Source organism: Micromys minutus (assembly GCF_963924665.1).
Source record: "Micromys minutus genome assembly, chromosome: 20".
Classification (NCBI taxonomy): domain Eukaryota; kingdom Metazoa; phylum Chordata; class Mammalia; order Rodentia; family Muridae; genus Micromys; species Micromys minutus.
In genome coordinates, this window is record NC_137955.1 from 45,154,875 (window position 1) to 45,176,615 (window position 21,741).

At 42.5% G+C, this 21,741-nt stretch overlaps 1 protein-coding gene across 2 annotated transcripts in view; it reads left to right on the forward strand.

The window, feature by feature from the left end:
* Positions 1–21,741, forward strand: part of CTNND2 (catenin delta 2) — a gene marked incomplete at its 5' end in the record, with an annotated part of 778,908 nt that overhangs the window by 654,773 nt on the left and 102,394 nt on the right. For both annotated transcript variants that reach the window (XM_080933837.1, XM_080933838.1), the window contains one exon: positions 4,175–4,360. In XM_080933837.1, the coding sequence (XP_080789963.1) occupies positions 4,175–4,360 (186 nt within the window). The remainder of the gene's footprint in view (positions 1–4,174; positions 4,361–21,741) is intronic.

The window sequence follows — 21,741 nt, forward strand, 5'->3', positions numbered from 1 at the left end:
GGTATGGTTGGAAATGCTTCCTTAATTCCGTGGTTCTGAACACTAACTCTTCATCAGAACAACTGAAGATACCTGCTGGAACCTTCTTACCCCCACTGGAGCCCCATCACCACCTTTCAAATCTAAATCCTAACCTTAGCCACAAGTAATTATCCCTCTAAAAGTGAACTATGATCCATTGCTGTTATGGCTTAAAATCCTTCCTGAATAGAGGGAGCTTTGAAATAGACTATGTGTAAGGTAACTTAGCTGTAAAGTCAGCTGGAAAACAATGTGAGGCTCAGTGTTCGTGGTGCTTGCTGACAGCCCTTGAGGGATGCCCTATGTCCAAGCCCCAGCACCACATACATACACTGGATATGGTGGCCCACACCTGGAATCCCAGCACTTGAGAAGTGAAGGCTGGAAGATCAGAAGTCCAAGGCCATCCTCAGCCATACGGAATTCAGTATGAGCCCAGACTGTGTGACACCCAGTCTCACAAAATAACAACAACAGAAGAACAGTGATTTGGGGGCTGGAGAAGTGGCTCAGCAGTTAAGAGCACTCACTGCCCTTTCAGAGGACCTGAGTACAGTTTAAAGATCTCATGTCACCTCCTAACTGTCTCTCACTCCAGTTCCAAGGGTTCCAATGCCCCTTCTGGGCATTCAGCTCCAGGCACACACATGGTACATATGCATCCTGGCAAGCAAAGCAATTGTGTGCAAAATAAAAATAAATTTTAAATAGCAATACAATAGGCTAATCCATCGATCACCTTTATGGCTGAATTAGACCTACCCCTTCTTAACCTTGACTGTTCATAATCATTACCAAGAAATTTAAAACGGTGTGTGAGCCTGTTGCCCTGAAGATTTGGGTTCAAAGTATCCTTTGAGAATATGGCCCCGTGGACACTGGCCTAATCCAGTTGTGAACACCACTTTTTCTCCCATCCGGTGCTTGCTTGGCCTGTAGCCAGTCATGGACCAAATGCTACTAATTTCCAACATAGGATGTGAGACAATAAAAACTTAAGCATACCTCTTCTGTAAAGGCCCTTTGATAATCATAAGAGACCTATGAATATTATTGACAAGAAAATTAAATCTCTAAAATTGTGACCAGTCAAGAAATCTTGGGTATTTACAGGGGCCTGTTAGTGTAGTAGACACATGAATTCTGAAGGAGCTCATGGAAATCGGTCATGGTTACAGCAATGCTCAGCATTTTAATATTCACGGCAGCAAAAGGCTGAGGCGTGGAGATGCTAAGCCTGTTAGTCTGATGGACACAAAACAGCTTTCCCACTATCTGGACCTTGCAGGTGAATAAAAAATAAAAGCTACTGCCTCACATCCCTGCTAAGCTCCCTTGCTCCCATCTCGGAAGACATGTGGCTTAGGCACCCACATGGTCTGTGGCACAGCATCATTGTCTGACCATCTGACTGGCCAGACACCTAATACTCCTGAGATCTGCTTCAATATCCGTGGTTTATTTCCCAAAAGAGAGAGTTGAAACGAAGGGCTTCTCCAACCTGGACCGAGACGGTCTGGCATGTCCCTGATGAGTAGGGAGTGTGCCAAGCTGAACATCAGAACAGGGTTCCGTGCCTTCTCTATCCCCTGCTCACTAGAACACTGTACCCAAGTGCCCTCCACTCGAGAGAGGAAGGACTGTCATAACCACATGTCCTGCATGTCAAAGGACCCCATCCTGAGGGATGAATTACTCCACCAGGCTTTGCTGGCTGAAATGCATTATTGACTTTTACCGTTTTATTATTGCACCATAATTTTCCACTCAGCCCTCGGCTCGGCCACTGCTGAGCTTTCACTGTGACAAGTTAGAGAGGGAAACATTCTCTTTAGGGCCAGAGGAGTTAATGAACAAGAGCCTGGCTTCCATGCAAGCTTGTGGCTCTGCTCCTGTAATTGGGACAGTTTATTGAATGGGTAACATATGGCTGAGCACTCCACAGACGACTTCCAAATTAGCCCGTTCTAATAGAAAATAAGGAGTCAAAGTGACCCCGGTGACCAAGAAGAGCACTAAAAAGCGCTGTTGACAGTAATGGATGTCACATGCATAGCCACCAGACGCCACACGCCTTCTGCTGGTGTCTCTGGTCTTTGTTCTCTACTTTTCCACATTCCCTTCAGAGGAACACATTTCCTTGAGCCAAGACCCTACCTAACACCAGCCAGACTATCCAACTCCAGGAAGCTTTATCAGAGGCAAGGGTTTGGTCTCTGAGCCCCCTCCTTCCCACCCCAGCCCCCTCTTTGTCTCTCTCCAGCTTCTCCCTACATTGCCTCCCTAGATGCAGAGTCATTATATAAAGCACTTCTTGAAAACTGCAGATTTAGTCTCCCCATCCTGATAGAGGAACATCGAGGCCCCAGGGGAGATAAACAACCAGTTGAGATTGAAGCGCGTTCTACCAAGTCCTTGAGGGAAGAGAAATCAGTTCGAGATGATTTGAAAATTGTCCTGACTTGTGTCATAACATTTTCCTTTCAAGGAGAGATGTGTCTGTCTTTCATGTGTCGCCTAGTGCTTACCTGCTTTCGTGCCAGCTTCCTTTCCTGATGCAGGAAGGATGCTTGAAACTGAAAATCAAGTTGGCTCAAAGCCTGTGGTATAAGCAGCCATAAAACCTTAGCAAGCTGACAAAAAAAAAAAAAAAAATTGCCAAGGATGGCATTGGCCCCAGAGGGTGTCCAGAGAACTGCTTTTCCTAAGTCACACTGACACCCCTCACCAGGTAAAAGGCTGCTCTTTGCCAGCTTCCAGCCCACGAGGGGAGCAGGCCAGCATTTGAGTCTCTTGGCTTCTGCCTGTTCTAACACTGACTCCAGACAACAGGGGAGTAGCTTTCAGCAGTGTGCTACCCATAGTTTGGCTCACCCACACTCTTCCCTCTGCAACATGAAATTATCATCTCTCCTGCCTTTGGCGGTCATGTAGTAACCTTCTGAAACATGGCCGAGGTAGGTGCAAGAGTCTTCAAAATTAAGTTTGGGCCTCATTTTCTCTTCCCCCTTTTGTTTTCCCTTTCTTAAGATGAGGATTTTATTTCTCTGTCTCCACTGAGCCATTTCTTAAGTCCAGACAATATTTAAAAGGTTAGTTCTGGTACCGTGTGATAAGGCTCAGCTAGGAAACATGCCTGCTGCACAAAGCTGGCAGCAGAACTTTGATCTACAGATCCCAGAACATTGTCTTGTGACATCCACATGTGTGGTACACATAGACACACAGACACACACACACACACACACACACACACACACACACGTCAGCTTTCTTCTAGGAAAGCACTTTCTGCAGAGGGTCAAAGGACATGGGCTTTGTGGGTCACTCAGCCTCTGGTCACAACATTCTTGTCACTCTGTAGTGGTCATTGACACATGAGAATGCTGGGTTTGGGAGAGCATTATTATAAATACGCCTCAGGTTGTCCCTGGCTTGCAGGATGCTTACGGAGCCTTTTCCTTTAAAGTCTGGGATGTGTTTTTTATCACCCCCATAATGCACTGTGACAAGTGGTACCCTGCCTATACCCAAATCCTGTCCTCTCCACAGCCCTGTGAAGCCAGTGCTTTTATCATTACTGCTTTACCAACAAAGAAACAGAAGTACAGAAGGTTTCCAAAGCCACACAGCCATTGGGTAGAGCTAGGACTCGCACCAAAGCCAGGGCAAAATGTTGCATGTCCCATACTCAAAGCCTCCCTTGTGTGTTCTCCAGCATTGCTGAAACTGTATTTTTTGGTCAGTGGCACTTTTGGTCAGTGGTATGCAACAACATCCCCAACCAAAGCCAAACCTCTTCCACTCCCTGTAACTGCAATGACTCAGGTGCCGTAAACTGCAGGCAGCAGTAGCCTGCTAATGGCTTGTGAACTTGTAGTTGCCAATGTGTCCAATTCTCATAACTGCCTTTCGATGACCCATGACTGACGTTTGTTGAAGTATCTGGTGTCGCCGATTGTTGTCTCTCAAGTGAGAAATGATTATGGGACCTTCCCAGCTTGCTCAGATTCTTCCTGCTGCAGCTGTAAGTGGCACTAAATGAATCTGAGGACCAGTGTATCCATGGAGACTAGACTGCCTTTCCTGGGTAGAGCTGTCTGCTCATTACACTCACTCTTCCGTCTTCTCTTTTCTTTTGGGGATGCTGCAGACCGTTGAAAACTGTGTGTGCATTTTGAGGAACCTCTCATACCGGCTAGCAGCAGAAACGTCTCAGGGACAGCACGTGGGCACAGATGAGCTGGACGGGCTGCTCTGCGGGGAGGCCAACGGCAAGGATGCAGAGAGTTCTGGGTGCTGGGGCAAGAAGAAGAAGAAAAAGAAATCCCAGGATCAGGTGATGCTACACACAGCTGCATGCAGTTATTCCCTTCCTCAATACAATATCGCCACTGATAGGTAGATGGATGGATGGATGGATGGATGGATGGATGGATGGATGGATGGATGGATGGATGGATACACAGATACATAGATAGATGGATGGATGGATGGATGGATGGATGGATGGATGGATGGATAGATACACAGATACATAGATAGATGGATGGATGGATGGATGGATGGATGGATGGATGGATGGATGGATGGATAGATGGATGGATGGATGGATAGATGGATGGATAGATACAGAGATACATAGATAGATAGATAGATAGATAGATAGATAGATAGATGGATGGATGGATGGATGGATGGATGGATGGATGGATGGATGGATGGATGGATAGATAGATAGATAGATACATACATACATACATACATACATAGACAGATACATAGATAAATACATAGATACAGGGTTCTGAATTTTATGATGTGTGGTAAAATCGTTCGCATGTCTGCAGGATTTCCCTGCAGGGATTTCACAGCTGAGATGTTGGAAGTTTAGAAATTCCCCATATATCTTCCAGTTCAGCCAGGATAAGGACTTCCAAAGTAAAGAAAAAGTCATCCACTACATCCTGGTGACCCAGTTCCTAGAGTGTGGGTAGAGGCGGGTACCAGTGCTTCTGTGTTGCGGGGCAAATGGGGCTGGGGAAAGAGGCTACCATGTAGGTAGTGGAATAAGGGGGAAAGGTGGGTAAGAAAGGAAGTTGACAGAGGCGGCGTGAGATACAGTATGTCTTTGACAGCAGATTTCTAAAGACATGGTTATTGTCTTGTTTAACCTTGGGAAGCTGGGGTAAGAATTCACAAGCTACCACTGAATGATCAGAAGTTTAGTGTTGGGGCACAGTGCTGGGAAATTCAGAACACTGCATGTAGAGAAGGCCTACTCAACATGAAATGCTCTGTGCTGTTGATACCTGTAAGGTTTGCCTGCTGTGCAGGAAAGTCCTGAAGGCAGCTATCCTGGGGCTGGTGGTGAGAACAGCCTTCACTCCATTCCTGACGTCCCAGGGATATAAAATCCCTTGCACACATCCAAAGGGATGGTGGAGCTGTTTGCGGCTGGGAAGTGTGCCCTGGAGAAGGCTGTGTGTCCAGGCACTGTACCCATCCGATGGACACTGAGGCTCTGGCCTCGCTCTCAGCCCTGCACAGCTATGTCCGCCTTTCCTCAGACATGAAAGTCACCACTCAGCAGGCACACTGCCAGTGTCCTCATGGCCAGCCATCCCTGGACACTGTAGTTATGCATTCATGGGTGAGAGTTTTGCCAACCCATCTCCTGACTGACCAATGGAAGTATCTGCTATATATCTGCGAAAGAGAGACAGGACCTACAGCCCTCTCTGTAACCATTTTTTTTTTAATCCAAGATAACATACGCATATGTTTGTGGAGATAATACAGTATTTTCTAAACTCTTTGACAAATAGTTTTACTCCAAGTCAAGTTTAAGCAAAGTGGTTTCCTTAGAGTAAGTAAAGATGAACAGGTATGCCCTCTAAATCTTATTTGTGAGTTTTTCTGCATGGACTCCATATCAGAAGTCTGTAGTTGTGAACAGTAATTGTGCGAGGCTCCTGTGAACTTCTCAGGTATTTTCCACAGCACCTGGACCCGCATGCCCCTGCCTCTTTAAAGACCCTGCTCCTAGAGCAGAACCTTCCCACTCTGAGCTACACTCCCCCTGCTCTGCCTTTTCCTCTGCGACATGTCAGAACCTTGTGTCTCTGATCTCCTTCCTATGCGGAAGACTGATGTACTACACTGATTCTTAACTCTGCACTTAGTACCCTCCCACCGTGGGGTGGCAAAGGGCATCTTACGGATGTTCACTAAATATTCAAATGCCAGCATTTTAACTAATAGCTTACAAGTGTTAGCTTACTAGCCCGGGGCTAAAGCTGAATATGGGAATGGATATAATGCCAGCCTAAAGTGTCTCTGATTAAGACTGGTTTCCTGAAAACACCTTCCAGAATCCATCTGGGTGGTGGTGGGAGATTTTTCTCCTGTGGGCCCTTACACCATGGCTGATATTCCCAGGGAAAGCGGTGTTGGTCCTGTGGTCACAGAACACAGTTGAAGACAGAGAATACATTATTGTCTTAAGTTCCTATTTTAGTTGGCTCAAGGTGAGAATGTGCAGAATTGTACTTTTTAGCTCCCTGTTGTTCTAGCACAAACCCCAAGGAAGAGACTTTGCAGGCTTCACACTGAATGTGAACCCACATCCTACGGTGTGTTTCAAGTTTTCAACATTAAATACAATGATACCATTCATAGAATCTTATGATTTTTACTGTTAAGTCAATATAAAATTTTTTATGATTCATTGATCCCATTTTCTTCTAAGTATTTTCTTGAAGAATGTTTTGCTGAGTCTTTCAAAGGTTGAAATGCAATGGAATATTGATGTTCACAAAAACTCTTCAAACTTAACCCTGATAGTTTGGGGAACTTTTTTTTTTTTTTGTATTTAATTTTTACCACAAGCTAAATATATATAAAACTATTTTGAAGTGCCAAAAATTCAATGTCACACTTAATAGCTACATATTCTCAAAACTTTTCTTGTTTGGAAGACTACTCAGTGTATTTTGTCCATTTCAGTGCATTTTTGTATAGTCAAGAGTTGAAAACTAAAACAGGGGCGAAACTCCAAAGACTGGAAGCAGGGTAACCTCAGATATGAGGTGAACGAGAGATGCAGGCAAGGCTCTGTAAACTCCATGCTTTCTACAAGGAAGAGATCTGTGGTGTGTAGTGCTGACCCCTGGAGAGGCTGGAGCTGGGGCCAGTCTACCTTCTCAGGGTTGGAGTAAGCAGTTTCCCTGAGCATGCCCCGTAGTGCCTGAGTAGAGGATTGGGTCCACCATTTGGAAACCAGAGTCAAGGAGCCTACAGGAATTAGAGGCAGGACCCAACTCACCAGTTACCAAGTTGCAGCAGGACAAATAATGCAGGTATCCCAAGGTCTCTGTAGGAGGAAGTATGGTTGTCTTCGATAATTCAAGAACACCAGGCTACCTTCTGCCTGGAAATGACAAAGATTTCCTAGAAGCATCCAGAGAGTTGCTTTATATATAAATTTATATTCAAGTGACCGTCCAACCCTGGGATCTCTACTGCCCCAGCGTCAGCACTGCACCTTGTACTTTTGCTCTGATATGTTCTATACGCTGAACAAGTGCCCAGCCCTAGCCACACACACACCCTCCCCAAACGTGAGCTTTTAAGGAACTTCTAGTAGTTTGGAGAAAATACACAATAAAAGCTTTTAAATGTGGCAGAAAACATTTGTGTGTAACAAATAGGAATGTAGAGGTGACAAAGATAGAGATGAACCCTGCTAAATTTTGTGATACATGTGTCATATGAGAAATAAAATCGTTGTGCGTGCAATATATTCCAGAGAAAAATACAGTGAGGTCTAAGGTGATGACTGGTCCTGCTAACACTTAGTAACTCTATTTTAAAATAATGGTCTAGCTGGGTGCTGGTGGTACACTCCTGTAATCCCAACAGCCTTATCTCTAACCAAATACAAGATGGAGGGATATCATTCACTGGCGGAAAGTGTGCCCGCGGGTATACAACCCTGAGTCTGAGCCCCAACTCCGCAATACATCATTCCAAAAAATCCTGGGCAATGAATTTCATGTATTACTATAAAAATGACCGACTCTTTGCCTCAGAGCAAGGTAGGGCCTATATAAAATCCAAGGACTCATATCTGCAACACAGACCTTCCTCTCAGAGGAGTCAGATACTGATCAGGGAGCAAAGCAATGAATGACCTCACAGCAGTTGGCATAATGAAGGCCCGGGAGCCTGCCAAGTTCTGCGCATGTGATTTGTACATTACATATACATCTGTACCCACCCTTACTTTAGATTTAGTGACCATGCTAGTATTCTCCTTCAATCCCAGCACTCCAGAGGTAGAGGCAAGTGGATCTCTGTATTTGAGGCCAGACTGGTCTATGCAGCAAGTTCCTGACTTAATACAGACAATTTGGGAAAATGCACACTATGAAAGTATGCTATGTTCTTGATTTTTATTTAATTAAGTGTTTGCTATGCAAACGTGCCTGAGCTGATAGTCACACCTATGTCACAAGTGTGTGCATTGCCCTTAGGTAGAAAAGCCCTTGGCAGCTGACTCTCCTCAGTATCTGTGGCTGAACGACAAAGTTCCTGGTGTCCCTTTCTTGATAAAGCTTCCCAACCCATCCACCCAGTTCAATACAGTTTCGTGCTGACAAACTAACATCTCAGATCAATGGGACAACCTGGAAAACTAGAAGACAGAATTATTATATTTCCTCTTATGTACAAAGAAGCCATTTGGGGTTTGTTTTTCAGCCTGGCATGTGGCCAAAAACCCAATGATAGTGCTCTGAGGGGTTTTGCTCAGTCATAACTGAGGGGTCACACCACACTGTCCGGCTACGGGCTGCAAGCTAAGCAGACCTTGGACTCAGCGTGAGCCTGATGCTAACAGAGACAATTGCTGAGATAAAGCAAGCAAAAGCAAAGGAAACTCTAGAGGCCAAACCCCCTGCCTCAAGAGCCACCAGGAAAATCATCTCTCAAAGGGAGGAAAAGTCAGCTATATGTTCAGATGAGTGACGGACAATTGATCAGGCTCCACACAGGATTCTTCTGGCTCAGCAAGAATTGAAAACAAATTGATTTTCTCTTGTGATCATCTTGGTTTCCTCATGATCAATGTAAGAGATAATGTTTTGTGATTTGCAGGTCTCCTTTGGTTGTAGCGAAGTTTCATCTATGAAACTCCCATTGGAATCCCTTCACCACTACACTGGGAGAATGCTGTCTCTCAAACACAGTAAACCTCAGTTCCACCCTTCCAAACCAACCCCATGTTAAAAAGGCCCACTGGTCCCTAATCTACTGTCTGTCCTTACATTTCCTTAGATTCCTCTCCCGGTTCTTATGTCTGGTTGAATACATTAGTGGGTCCCATTGAGCATTGGTAGAAGGTCTGCATGGATCTTATTACAGTATGTAACTTTCATTCCAACACCTGACACCAGTTACGTTGTATGACCATCGAAGTGTGGCTTCAGGTGATTCTAGATCTGGCTGGGGTCTTGTTTTAAGTAGATGCTCACAGCCAGGACTTGTCAAGATTTCTTTTTTCTTTCCCGAAGAGATTTTGTGTCCGAGTGGTTGTAAGATGGTATACCCCAGGGTCTTCACTTTCCTGGGTTTTCATCTCCTCTGAGTAAATTCTGTCATATAAATCATTGTCAATTCTGTCATATAAAATGCCAATAAATAAATTTACAGTCAGCATCTGAAATTATCAAGAAACCTAATCTAATGCACACTCTACATTATCATCAGTTAAGAGTTAGAATATGTGGACAGGGAAGATGACTCGGTCAACAAAGTACTCAGTTCTCTCTCTAGAGTACGTGTAGAATATCCAGAACATGGTGTTGCGTGGTTCCAATTCCTGCATGAGGGATGAGAAGATGGACCCCTACCTTGCTTAAGTAATTGTCCTTGTTAGAAAAGCACTCTCTTAAAAAATTAGAAGATGGATTGTGCCTTAGGAACAACACCTGAAGTTATCTTCCTATCTACATAAATGTACACACACCTGAAAGAGAATGCAAAACTGTACAAATGCACACACACACACACAGACACACACACACACACACACAGAGAGAGAGAGAGAGAGAGAGAGAGAGAGAGATATCTACCTTACAGTTTGCATGCATAAAGAGTACAAGTACCTCAGAGCATGCATGTAAATGTTGTTTTAGATCATATTGGACTAAAAGAATACTTTGACCTAGACACTGACATTCTTGAATCCTACATGTACCCTACCACATGACAGATGTATGATATTGGCCTGAAATGAGACTTCGATACTCAATATCATACAATGTCTCAAGGCAAAACTGTGAACTTTATTACTCATTCAAATATCACATTGGAGATTTTATATGACTATGTTCCCTATCCAACAAAGTAACTGTTGATTATGAAAAGGAATCTAAGTGGTCTTCACCTCTGAATTCTGTACCCACAGATGCAACCAACTATAGACAAAATACTAAGTAATAATTCTGCTTCAAACTGGCAGCTATTCCTGAAATAATACTGTATAACAGCTATGTACACAATTTTCACAATAATCTATGCAATAAGCAATCTAGAGATGATGTAAAGAAAACAGAGCATTGGATCTAAGTCATATGCAGACACTACACCATGTTTATGAGGGATTTTAAGCAGGAATTGAGTCCTAGAACTGATGCCCAAAACACTAAAGAATGCAATACATACATATATACGTCATGTGTAAATCATATGCAGGTAAAATAAAAGTTCACTACAAGGAAAAAGTACACATTCATACACAGCAACCTTTTCTGTGGCAATTTGAAATTATAGTTTATAGGAGAGCATCCACCATTTTGGATCCTTTTCATTTTGCATCTATCCATAGCTTTCTTTATTGGATCCTTCAGGGTACAATAAAACTCTTACCAACTGTGTGCAGACATGTAGGTTCTTCTAGCAGATCTTTCCCATGGGTACAGATGACCACCCTAAGGCTGTCAGGGACAGATACTATATATCTTCCAGAGCACATATCTTTTGGACACTAGACTCCTCTTCCTGGTTCAAGAGACTGTCACATCCACAGTCCATAGGTCAAAGTGTAGAAAGAAGACAAGCATTTCCTTGCCCCTGGGGGCCCCACCGTGCAGCTGCAAACATCACTGGTACCCAGGTGGTCTGTGCTTTCCAGCAGCTTCCCAGCCTTTAGGAGTACTGTGACGTATAATGCTTTCCTAGAACAGCCAGGACCCTGTATAAATTACCCTTCAGTGTCGCCTCAATGAGTAAAGAGGGATAAAATGGGATGTTGAGTAGGTCTGGTGGGAGATCTCTCTGAGGGAAGCTCTACCATTTAAGTTGTGTAGCAGTACTTACACATGGTAGCCGTAATGGGACCTTTAGTCATCTCAGTGTCCATAAACTCTCTGCAAAGAGCAAAGCCCCTTCTTACCTGCGCTCCTGTGACTCCGCCACTGCCTGGCTTACCCCATCTGTGATGGGGGAAAACTAGAGAAAGCCCACTGTTTACTGCCAGCCACTTACCACCTGATATAACATGGCCTGTTTGCTCCCTGGCAAACAGCCCTTTACACTGGAAAGCAGAAAAGCTATCGGATGTTCCATTCTGGACTCATGCCCTGGTGCGTTGGCTCACACCCTTACTTATGGACAACTTGTGTTCTCAAATATTTACTGATGTAAACTGTGGTAAATGCCTGTGTAGTTAAATCTCATCTCTCTCTTTAATCATTCCTTAAAGATTTATTCTCTACCATGAAACACCTAGACCCAAACCAATATTTAGGTTTTTGCTTGTGTGTGTGACATATGTAAATACAATCCTGTTCAAATATACATGTGCATGTTCACATATAATTATGGAAGGCCACATGTTATACATACATGTGAAGGCCACACGTTAGTCATTTGTACTCCTTATTTTTTAGACAGTGCCTCTCACCATAACTGAAACTAGACCAAGACTAGTCAGTCAGCTCCACACATCCTTTATCCTTGCCTCCCCAGTGTGGAAATTGCAAGTGGACGTCACCATTTTTTCATTGGGTACTGGATTTCCAAACTTAAGTTCTCATGTTTGAACACTCTAACTGAGCCCCCAGTATTTGGCTTAATTACTCCATGCCGGATAATTTGAATAGATAAATTTGGTTTTACACATATAAGCACTGTATTAGTCAGGGTTCTCTAGAATCAAACCTCTGGAATGTCTTTCTAGATTGAGGGAATTTATTGTAATGACTTACAGTCTGTAGTCCAATTATACCCAACAATGGGCATCTGTGGGTGGGAAGTCCAAGAATCTAGTTGCTCTCAGTCCCACAAGGTTAGTTGTTTGAGCTAGTCTTCTGTAGAAGTAGGTTCCAACAGATATGCTAGCTAGTAGGTCCAAGCAGTTGAAGAAGAAGAGTTAATCTTCCTTTGCCCAATGTCCTTATGTAGGCCACCAGTAGAAAGTATGGCTCAGAATAAAGGTGTGTACCACCATGCCTGGATCTGGGACTTGCTTTGTCCCAGGCTGACCTTAAACTCGAAGATCTGCTTGCCTCAAGTCTCCTGAGATGAAAGGTGTGTATACTACCTTGCCTGGGCCACTATGCCTTAAGATCCCAATCACAGGTGAGCCCTCTAATTCTGGCTTAGAGTTTATTCCAGATGTAGTCAAGTTGACAACCAGGAATAGCTAAGCACCAGTGACTCTCTTCTTCCTGGAACTAGTGATCGTCTTAAATGTTCATGTCTTAATGTCACAGTTGCTTCTCAGGCAGTTTTCCTTTTATTAGTAACCACATTTTACTTTGCTGCTTGATACTACTTCCTTTCCAGCCATCTGCTGGCTGCACCCTTGTCTCACTCAACCCCCCCCCCCCAGTATGCTAGGATCTTGTTGACACACGACACCATACTCAGTGTCTCAGTGTCTCAGAAGGAGCACATTGCACGTTTAAAAGAAGCTCAGCTGCACAGTCCCGGTGCTTCTGTCCATGCATGAGGTTCTTCTCCTTCTTTGTCACTTCCAATATTGCCCGAAAGGACTCGTTTACATTCATGGAGTCCACAGACTAAAAGACATGTGTGATGTAATTTGCTTAGCTAATGCTGTACTGCTCACCCCTCTGTGCTGTCAAAGTGCTCCTGAGCCTACGGGACCAGGGTTTCCAAGCACTGAAAACATTTTGTGCTGGATACCTGTCTGTGTTGGGTATGCCCTGTGCATTAGTGTCTGTCAGCATCCCTAGGCTTTACCAGTAGATGCCAGTGTCACCCCTTCCTTCACCAGTTTTAAGGACCCAAATTTTTCTAGACCTTGCCTATTGCCCCTTTGAAAGGACCAGTTCTACGGTTGGGGAAGACCATCTTAATCAGCAAATATGTGAGAAAACAGGATGTTAAAAGATGTCAACATGTCAGTAACAAAACCGCTACAGATAGAAGATGTCAGCTTTCCCTGGGCTAGGATGGAAAGTTAGGAGAAGAATTCAAGATAAAAAGTAGTGCTGTTCCAGTGTCCCCAACATAAAATGTAGAGAGGGTTGCAAATGAGTCCTAGTATTATATCTTTCATCCTGAAAAATGTGGGCCCACCCACCTCCCATGAGGTATGGGAGCACAGGTATAAGGAAGTGAAGCAATAGGGCTATCCTGGGATGCCTTTGTCCTAATACTTTGTAGAGAAAGCCCACTATCTTGTCTCCTCCCTGACAGAAGTACCCTAACCTCTTCCATTATCTGTAAACAGAGCCAGGGAGTGCTGGGTGGGGTGGGGGAGGCAATGCAGTGACTGGAAAACAGCTGACCAGCCATTAGCTCTGCCCAGCCTCAGCTGTATACTGTGGCCTCTGAACAGTGCTTGGAGCAATTCACACCCTCGCTTTACAAATTCCCAAGAGAAGGCACGAAGTGTCCTTTCTCTCTTCTGGCTTCTTACAAGTAGGATTTTTAAATCCCCATCTCTTCCATCTCCCCCCCACACACCCAACAGAGTGGTCAGGAAACACTGTGAAGATAAAATCATCAGGTGCTGTTCAGACCCTGCCTAACAGCACTGGCAGTGAATGCATTTGGGATTTGATTGTTACTTCCGGGGACATTGCATTCAGGCTGCAGCCCAATTAAATCAAACTCAGCTTGAGCAAACATTGTGGCTGCATACTAACTTACTTTGTCTCCTTCATTATACAACCTGTATAATGACTTCTTCCCTGGGAAGGAAAATGGAGTCTTGAAATCAGACTGTTCCCCGTTGCTGCAAACTAACCCTCTTTATCTTCTAGCATTCTCTGCTGTGTCTGTTCTTTCATTCACTGGGATTTCTTTGGTAGAGGTTACCCTTGTTCCTAATTGGGAGAAAAATCTGGGAACTACAGATATATCCTGCTGGTATGACTGGCCTTTGCTGTCTGTGTTCCTAAGACACAACTCACCAAGAAAATGTGTTTTCAGAGCATCAACTTAACGGGCTGAGACTAGAGCAAAGTTATGGCGCTTTGGGGAGATGAGGCCAGCCCTTTGACACTTCTCCTTTGGTGGGAATCCTTCTACCAGTATGATAAGTGGTTTTTATTTGTTAGCAAGTCCATGATGCACAGCTTAGGGCTTGAGAGACAAGACAGGGACACTGAGAGCCGGTAGAGAAGAGCTGAAATTGCCCATAGTGCTCCGTAGACAGCAGATGTGTATGGAATGTAAGAAAAAAAGAGTTACCCCAGCAGTCTTCTTAGACCCCTCTCTGAAGGCCCGTTTGTAAATTATATTGACCTGGCTTTATTGATTTCTGATTTTAATTCTAAAGTTATGTCTTTCTCTCCATAGAAAGGAGAAATGACTTCTATTTTCAATCCTCAACCTGACTGTAGTTGAAACATTTGTAACACACTCTGAACCCAACAAGGCAGCCAAAGAGAATGTTAATAGTTTTAACTGCCTCTCAGTAATCGTACATGCTTTGGGGTGCAGTATGGTACTTGTCTATCTGGACAACTGTGACAGTCACATCAACACGATACACAGACACCTCTCCTGAAGCATGCATCATCTATTTATGTTGGGAGCCTTCGAAGTCCTCTCCACCAGCTATTTTTAAAGCAATCTTAAATACATTTCTTCTTTTATTGGAAATAGCTTCTTTTTCACCCAGTGTGTTCAGACTCAGTGTGTAGCCGAGGCTTGGCTGGGATTTTTTTCCCCACCCATTTTCTCTCCCAGCTCTGGGATTCCAGGTGTGCAGCACCAAGCCCGCCTCCCTGCTACTGTTTCCTTCCATCCCCATTTGTTTCTTTATGTTTTATCTCATTTTGTTTTATTATTATTCCTTACCTGACTGTTGGTTTTCTATAAAGAAATTAGAAAGGGTGTGGATTCTGATGGGAGGGCAGATGGAAATAACGTCCACTAGCTATTTTGAAGTACATGATTATTTCTTGTCAATTACTGTCACGGGGCTGTGTTCTGGATACTGGCACTTATTCTTGCTACCCAACAGCACCTGAGCATACACGACCCACCCACTGATATGCTGAGTGAGGTTATTTTCTTCATAAACACACATATCTTCCAGAAGCCACAATGCATCAGCAGCTACCCTCTGGCTACCAACCACAGTCACAGAAAAAAAAAATTACATCCAAATGTATAACTGAAGCAAGCTCCTAGTTCTTCAAAGCAAAGTGCATAACCATCTGACAGTCTGATGGGACAGTACATATTTTTTTATTCCAGGCAGTTTTTAAAAGTATTCATCATGTACCTGTTGAAGGTATGGGGCAAGTGTTAGTACCATGTCACTGATGTCACTGAGTGAGGCACTGTCTAGGGTGGGAAAATCTAACCCTCCATGTACACTCAGGGTTTCCTATGTGACCTCAAGAGACCTTCATGGCAGAAAAGCAACTGAACTAGCTCATTTTCTGACATTAAATTTTGCTGGTGCCTGTTATGTTATCCTTATACAAACAAACAAACGACCCTCCAAATCTCTGCTATCAGCCCACTTAACACTTAATTCTTAGTGAGCAAAATCCTAAGTTCCAGTGAATTGGAGGATCTTTAACTATAAATATACTCTCTGGACCAGGGAGATAACTCTGTGGATGAAGGCAGTTGTCATGCAAGCCAGAAAGCCTAAGGTTGATCACCAGAATCCATGATAGAAGAACTGACTCCCAAGAGTGGTCTCTCCACATGCATACCATGGCATGTAACCATTTACCCATGTGCATCACACATAAACATACATAAATAATAATAATAATAATAATAATAATAATAATAATTTTAAATAAATAAGAAATACATTCTCTTATATGTTTCCAGACAAACATGAAACCAATTAAATGCCACTTCCTTCGCTCATTTCTCCACTTTTGTAGAAATGAGAATCATCGTGTATTAAAACTTGTAGATGATATATTCCCATTATTGTAAAGAGCTAAATATCCTACAGCTACTCATAAATCCTTACCCAGAAATGGATTAACATTCATAGTTTGTTCCATTTCTGTGGAAGGGGGATTTTGATTTCGGATTCTGTTGAATCTGTACATTGTTTTTGACAGAATTTTTATTTTCACAATACTAGTTCTACTAATCCATGAGCATGGGAGGTCATTCTCTATTCTAGTGTCTGCCTCAATTTTTTTCTTTATGCATGTATTTTTATTGTAGAGTTTTTTTACCTCCTCCATTAGGTTTATTGTGCAATAATTTTTGAGAAACTATTGTGGATGGTGTCTTTCTCCATTCATTATCTCTTCCTTGGCGTATTTGTTATTGGAATAGAAAATGGCTACTGAGTTTTATAAGTTAATTTTGTACTCTGCCACTCAAAAAAACTTTTTGATTTTAAAATTTATATGGAAGAAAAAGGTCCCATATAGTCAAAGAAGTCCTGAGCAAAAATAACAGTTCAGAAGGGATCACCTTACTAGATTCCATGATACAGTGCAGAGCTATAATGATAAAATGATACCACAGTATACTGGTACCAAAATGCACATGTAGATTAATAGAAAATAAAATAAAATACTTGAACAAAACCCATAAACCCACAGCTATCTGATTTGACAAGGATGCTAAAAAAAAATCAATACTCATTGATAAAAAGATAGTTTCTTCACCAAAATAGTGCTTGGAAGATGGAGTGTCCGCATGCATAAGAATGAAACTTAGACCCATACCTGTCACCCCACATAAAAGTCAACTGCAAATATATCAAGGACCTTTATGATAAGCCTGAAAGCACAAGAAGTAATCATAGGCAGTAAGTACTGTACATGAAACAGGCACAAGAAATGACATTCAGAATAGAACTCCATTTTTGTAGGAATTTTTAAAGCCAACAATTAACAAATGGGATCTCTCGAAACTAAAAATGTCTGTACAGCGAAGAGATCACTCTGCCATGTGAAGAGGAAGCCCAGAGACAGGAAGTTATTATCCTGACTATAAAAATAACAAAAAAAAAACCAGAACCAAGAAAACAGATGACTGTATTTTAGAAGTTGAGACACATATCTGAACAGAGAATTCACAAAAGAAGAAATAAAAATGGGTGAGAAATACCTTTGAAAACTGTTCTGCATCCCTAGCAACTGGGGGCATATAAATTAGAACTATCTTGAGATTACATCTTATCCCGGGTAGAAGGACTAAGCTCAAGACAACTATTAGAAAGAGACAATTTGAGGACATGGTGGACACACGTTACAAATCCGTGAAAGCTATTTAGTTCCACTACATGTCACCATGTGATCTATTTTTAGCTTCACAAGAATTCTCCATTCTGATTTCCACAATGACTGACCCAGTTTGCAGTCACCACCATGAATGGTGGTTCCCCTACTTGTACATACCTGTCCGCATTTGTTGTTTATAAATGAGGTGTGAATGCCCACACCATCGCTGAAGACACCACACACATTGGACACAGGACTTGGAGAAGTCAGTGGAACTGGCCCAAAAGATTCTTGTCTTTGGAATGGTAATCATAATATGTACAGGGGCTATGAAGGAGAGCAGCAATGAGCAGTCGTCCGTATATGAACCATGGCAGTTTGTAGCATAGCAAGATGTATGCAAGGGCCCAATAATGGCACTTATATCTTGTAAGTAACCAACAGCTATCTAATAGAAGCTACATCCTGTTTGATGGGAAAAAATCCATACCTGGTCTTAAAATCCCAACCAACTACCTACTGCTGGTGAGATCATGGGCCCTGGAGGAGAGTGTACTATTGTCTCCTTCCTAATAAGTTTAATTTCTAACTTCTCTCTATGTACTTAACCTTATGCCCAGAGATCAGTGTAGATCTTACCCACCATCCAAGAAGGAAGTTCTTTTCTTCCCCAGAAGATGGAGACCACTACAGAAATGTACAACCTTTCAAACCACAGAGAACAAACAACTGTGTGATACCAATTCCAAACAATCCATTGACAGCTCACATCTATACCTATTCGGGGCCTTAGGGGCTATTGTGGAAAATGAGGCAGAAAGGTTGTAAGAACCAGGAGACTAGAACATCTGCTGGGAGGTAATGTCAACTGTACATCACAAGGGTTCTATCTATACCTGTGGGATCTCAAAAATTTAGTCACCTGAACAAGACCAGCACCCGTTGGTATGCCAACACAGACGGAAGGAATCTCACAAAGCCTCACCCCTATCTGAAGAACTCCAGGCAATTAATGGTTATTGAGAGAGGGAGAATCCATCTTCCCCAGGGACAAGACCCCAGATTAGTTACTTTATCCCGAGCAGTGAGCCCTAAACACATAGAACTCAATGGGATATATTCATTCCTATGAATTCAACAATAATAATTAAAGAAGAAAAGGTCATGAATTTGAGAGGGAGTTGGGGACATGGGAGGAGTTAGGGGAAGAAGAGATGTAGAAGTGATGTGAATAGGGTCATGTATGACATTCTAAAGAAGATATGAAATGAGCTGTTTCCACTAAAGTAGTTTCACCTGCACCCATTAAATCCACAGCACCACTGGCCTGCACCCTCTCATGTTGATCATCTGACTCAACAAGGTTACATAGATTGGCATAGTCCTTAACGAATGCTCCTGACTGATTTTTAATGGAAAATTGATGCTCTCTCTTTGATTAACTCAAAAGTTCAGAGTATGTGCCCAGATAAAGATCAGTTACATTGACTGGCTTTGAAATGTTTTTTTTTTTTTCCTTCAATTTTAACATGTGTGGGTTTCATCAACTTTCTGACGACTTTCTGAAATCGCAAAGATTCCCCCTTTAAACCCAAGCCCCTGGTCACCATCAAAGATTCTCCAGATACACATCAGTTGTTCTTTCCTCACCTCAGATCCCCTCTGAAGCAGTTAAGATGTGGTTGTAATAAAAGGCATTTAAAGCCTATGCTGGCGACACACACGTCAGAGCAGAAGAAATCTCCCTAGTGGCCTAGTCAGTTGTCCTGCTTCCTAGAACAGAAGTTAGGAAAAGGAGAGCCAGTTGAATCCCAGACAAAGAGAAGACAGCTATCATCCCCATCCATGCCAGCTGCCACACACCTTAGCAAGCACACATCACGTCTTCTGTCTACGTGTGGCCATCCTGTTAGCTCTCACAGAGGCAAAACTAGTCCGGGCGCAGCTGAAATGTTATGTTCTGAATCCTGAGACTATTAGAGCTTCATGTGAAACTGAAATGCTCTAAAAGATGACAAGCTAGAAAATGAAACAAAAGACAAGTGAAATCTTTGTCTATCCCTTGTTGTACTAGCGGATAGGCTTGATATGGCAGACTGAACCCATGAGAAGCCTGTGTTATGCCTGCTCGTCCTTGGAGCAGACAAGCTACAGGGTGACTGCTCTTTCCCAGATGCTGTCTTTCTGTTCAGTACAACAAGCCAGTTTCAAATAAAGACCCAGGAGCTATGTGGCAGCACTGGGTTACATCCTTCCTAGTACTTAAAAGATGTGCACAGACTCGGAGGCGTCTTGAAGTGGTCAAGATGAAATTTTGGTGAAAAGAACAAGAATCCTCATACACTCAAGTGTCCTTATTATCAAGTTGAAATGGAGTGTCACACTAATTAGGAAGGGCATTTTATTGTTTAGCCAGCATCCCTCTGTGGGATATTATTCATTGCCAAGGCACAGCCTGGACTGAAGGCAAGCTACAACAGAGAGACACTGAGAGACAGAAGATGAGTGCTTTGTACTTATCTTGGCAAATCATGAAATTCCTTAAACTATTTCTGAGCGTTAAGTAACTTCAAAGTCTCTCTCAAACATTTCTGGTTTTATGTAGCTATGATATAAAGCAAGCCTTACCTCCCACTGATGAAAATTTAAACAATCAGTGGACATACTCAGATCCTGAAATAGACTATTATTTTCATGTTGGTTCACCTGTGGACATATCTGAATATACGTGTATGTACATAAAATGTATGTAAGAACACTAAATAGATACCAACTGTGCTTACTTAATGTAATTATTAATGTGCACATTAAACCAAATAGCTTAGCCTAGCTTCTAGTTCAATTCGGAAGAAACTGCTTTGTCTGTAAATTATGTTAGGATTAAATGTAGTATTTATTTAAGTAGATATCATATTTTAACCTGAACTCCCTGCTTTTGGTTTCTGCAGATAATAAGATTTATGTGATCAAAAAATTAGTATAATTGTCTTAATGTTATTTTTAAGAGTAAAAATGATACAAGATATCATTATTGATATGTAAAAAATAGAATTGAATCGGTATATTAATGCTTTTGTGGTTATTGAATGATTTTATAATATATGTCCTTGGGATAAAACGTTAACACCCACACTGGTCTTTGCTTTGTTCATTTAACTTTTACTGTTAGCACTTGTTCAAGTAGCTATAGTACTTGGGACTAACATTTTTAGCAGTGAATCCATATTTCTTTGTGAATACAAGCCTTAATTTTTAAGTTATGGATGGTTAACCTAGTTAAAAATTCTCTCATTATTCATGGCATTCAATAGAAAACAAATTTAACGATTAGGATGGCTGTAAAATCTAAATTTACTGCCTAATATAGTAGCACGTACCCTTAATCCCTGCACCCTAAAGGCAGAGGCACATAGATCTCGCAGAGTTCAAGGCCATCCTGGTTTATCTACATAGCAAGCCCCAGGACAGCCAGGATGACATTTGCCTACAGTTCTTGTGAATGCATATACCAAATGTAGCAATCTTCTCTCCTTTATATATTTTTACTTGTTTGTTTGAAGCCTTCATGTTTGATGGAGCTCATGTCAAGCATAACTCACCAGAGTTTTGCAAAAGTTACCACAATTATGCAGAATAAGTGAAGGCATTGCACTGGGCAGCTTGTAACTTCTGTGCCGTGTCTGCTATATGCCGATGGCCAAATATGCGACCTTGATGTAAATGTTCTTCCAGTTCCTCTGCCTCCTTTCTCACTCTGGCCGTTGTGAGGACTGAGGACTATTTCCAAAAGCAGACCTTCTTAAGATGCTGGGTGGAATCGCTTCTGAAGATGATCCAATCCCCTCCACCCTTGGTCGAAGTTCTAAGTCTAGTGGGGACTAGACCACTGACCCTCTGGGCTGCATTGATCTTCAGCAGCCACTGTAATGCCTGCTTCTGTGTTGACTTGTGACTTGTGCAGGGGGACAGTAGCATGAAGCATAAAGATGCTAAAGGTATTTACTCTCTCGTTTTTCTCTCA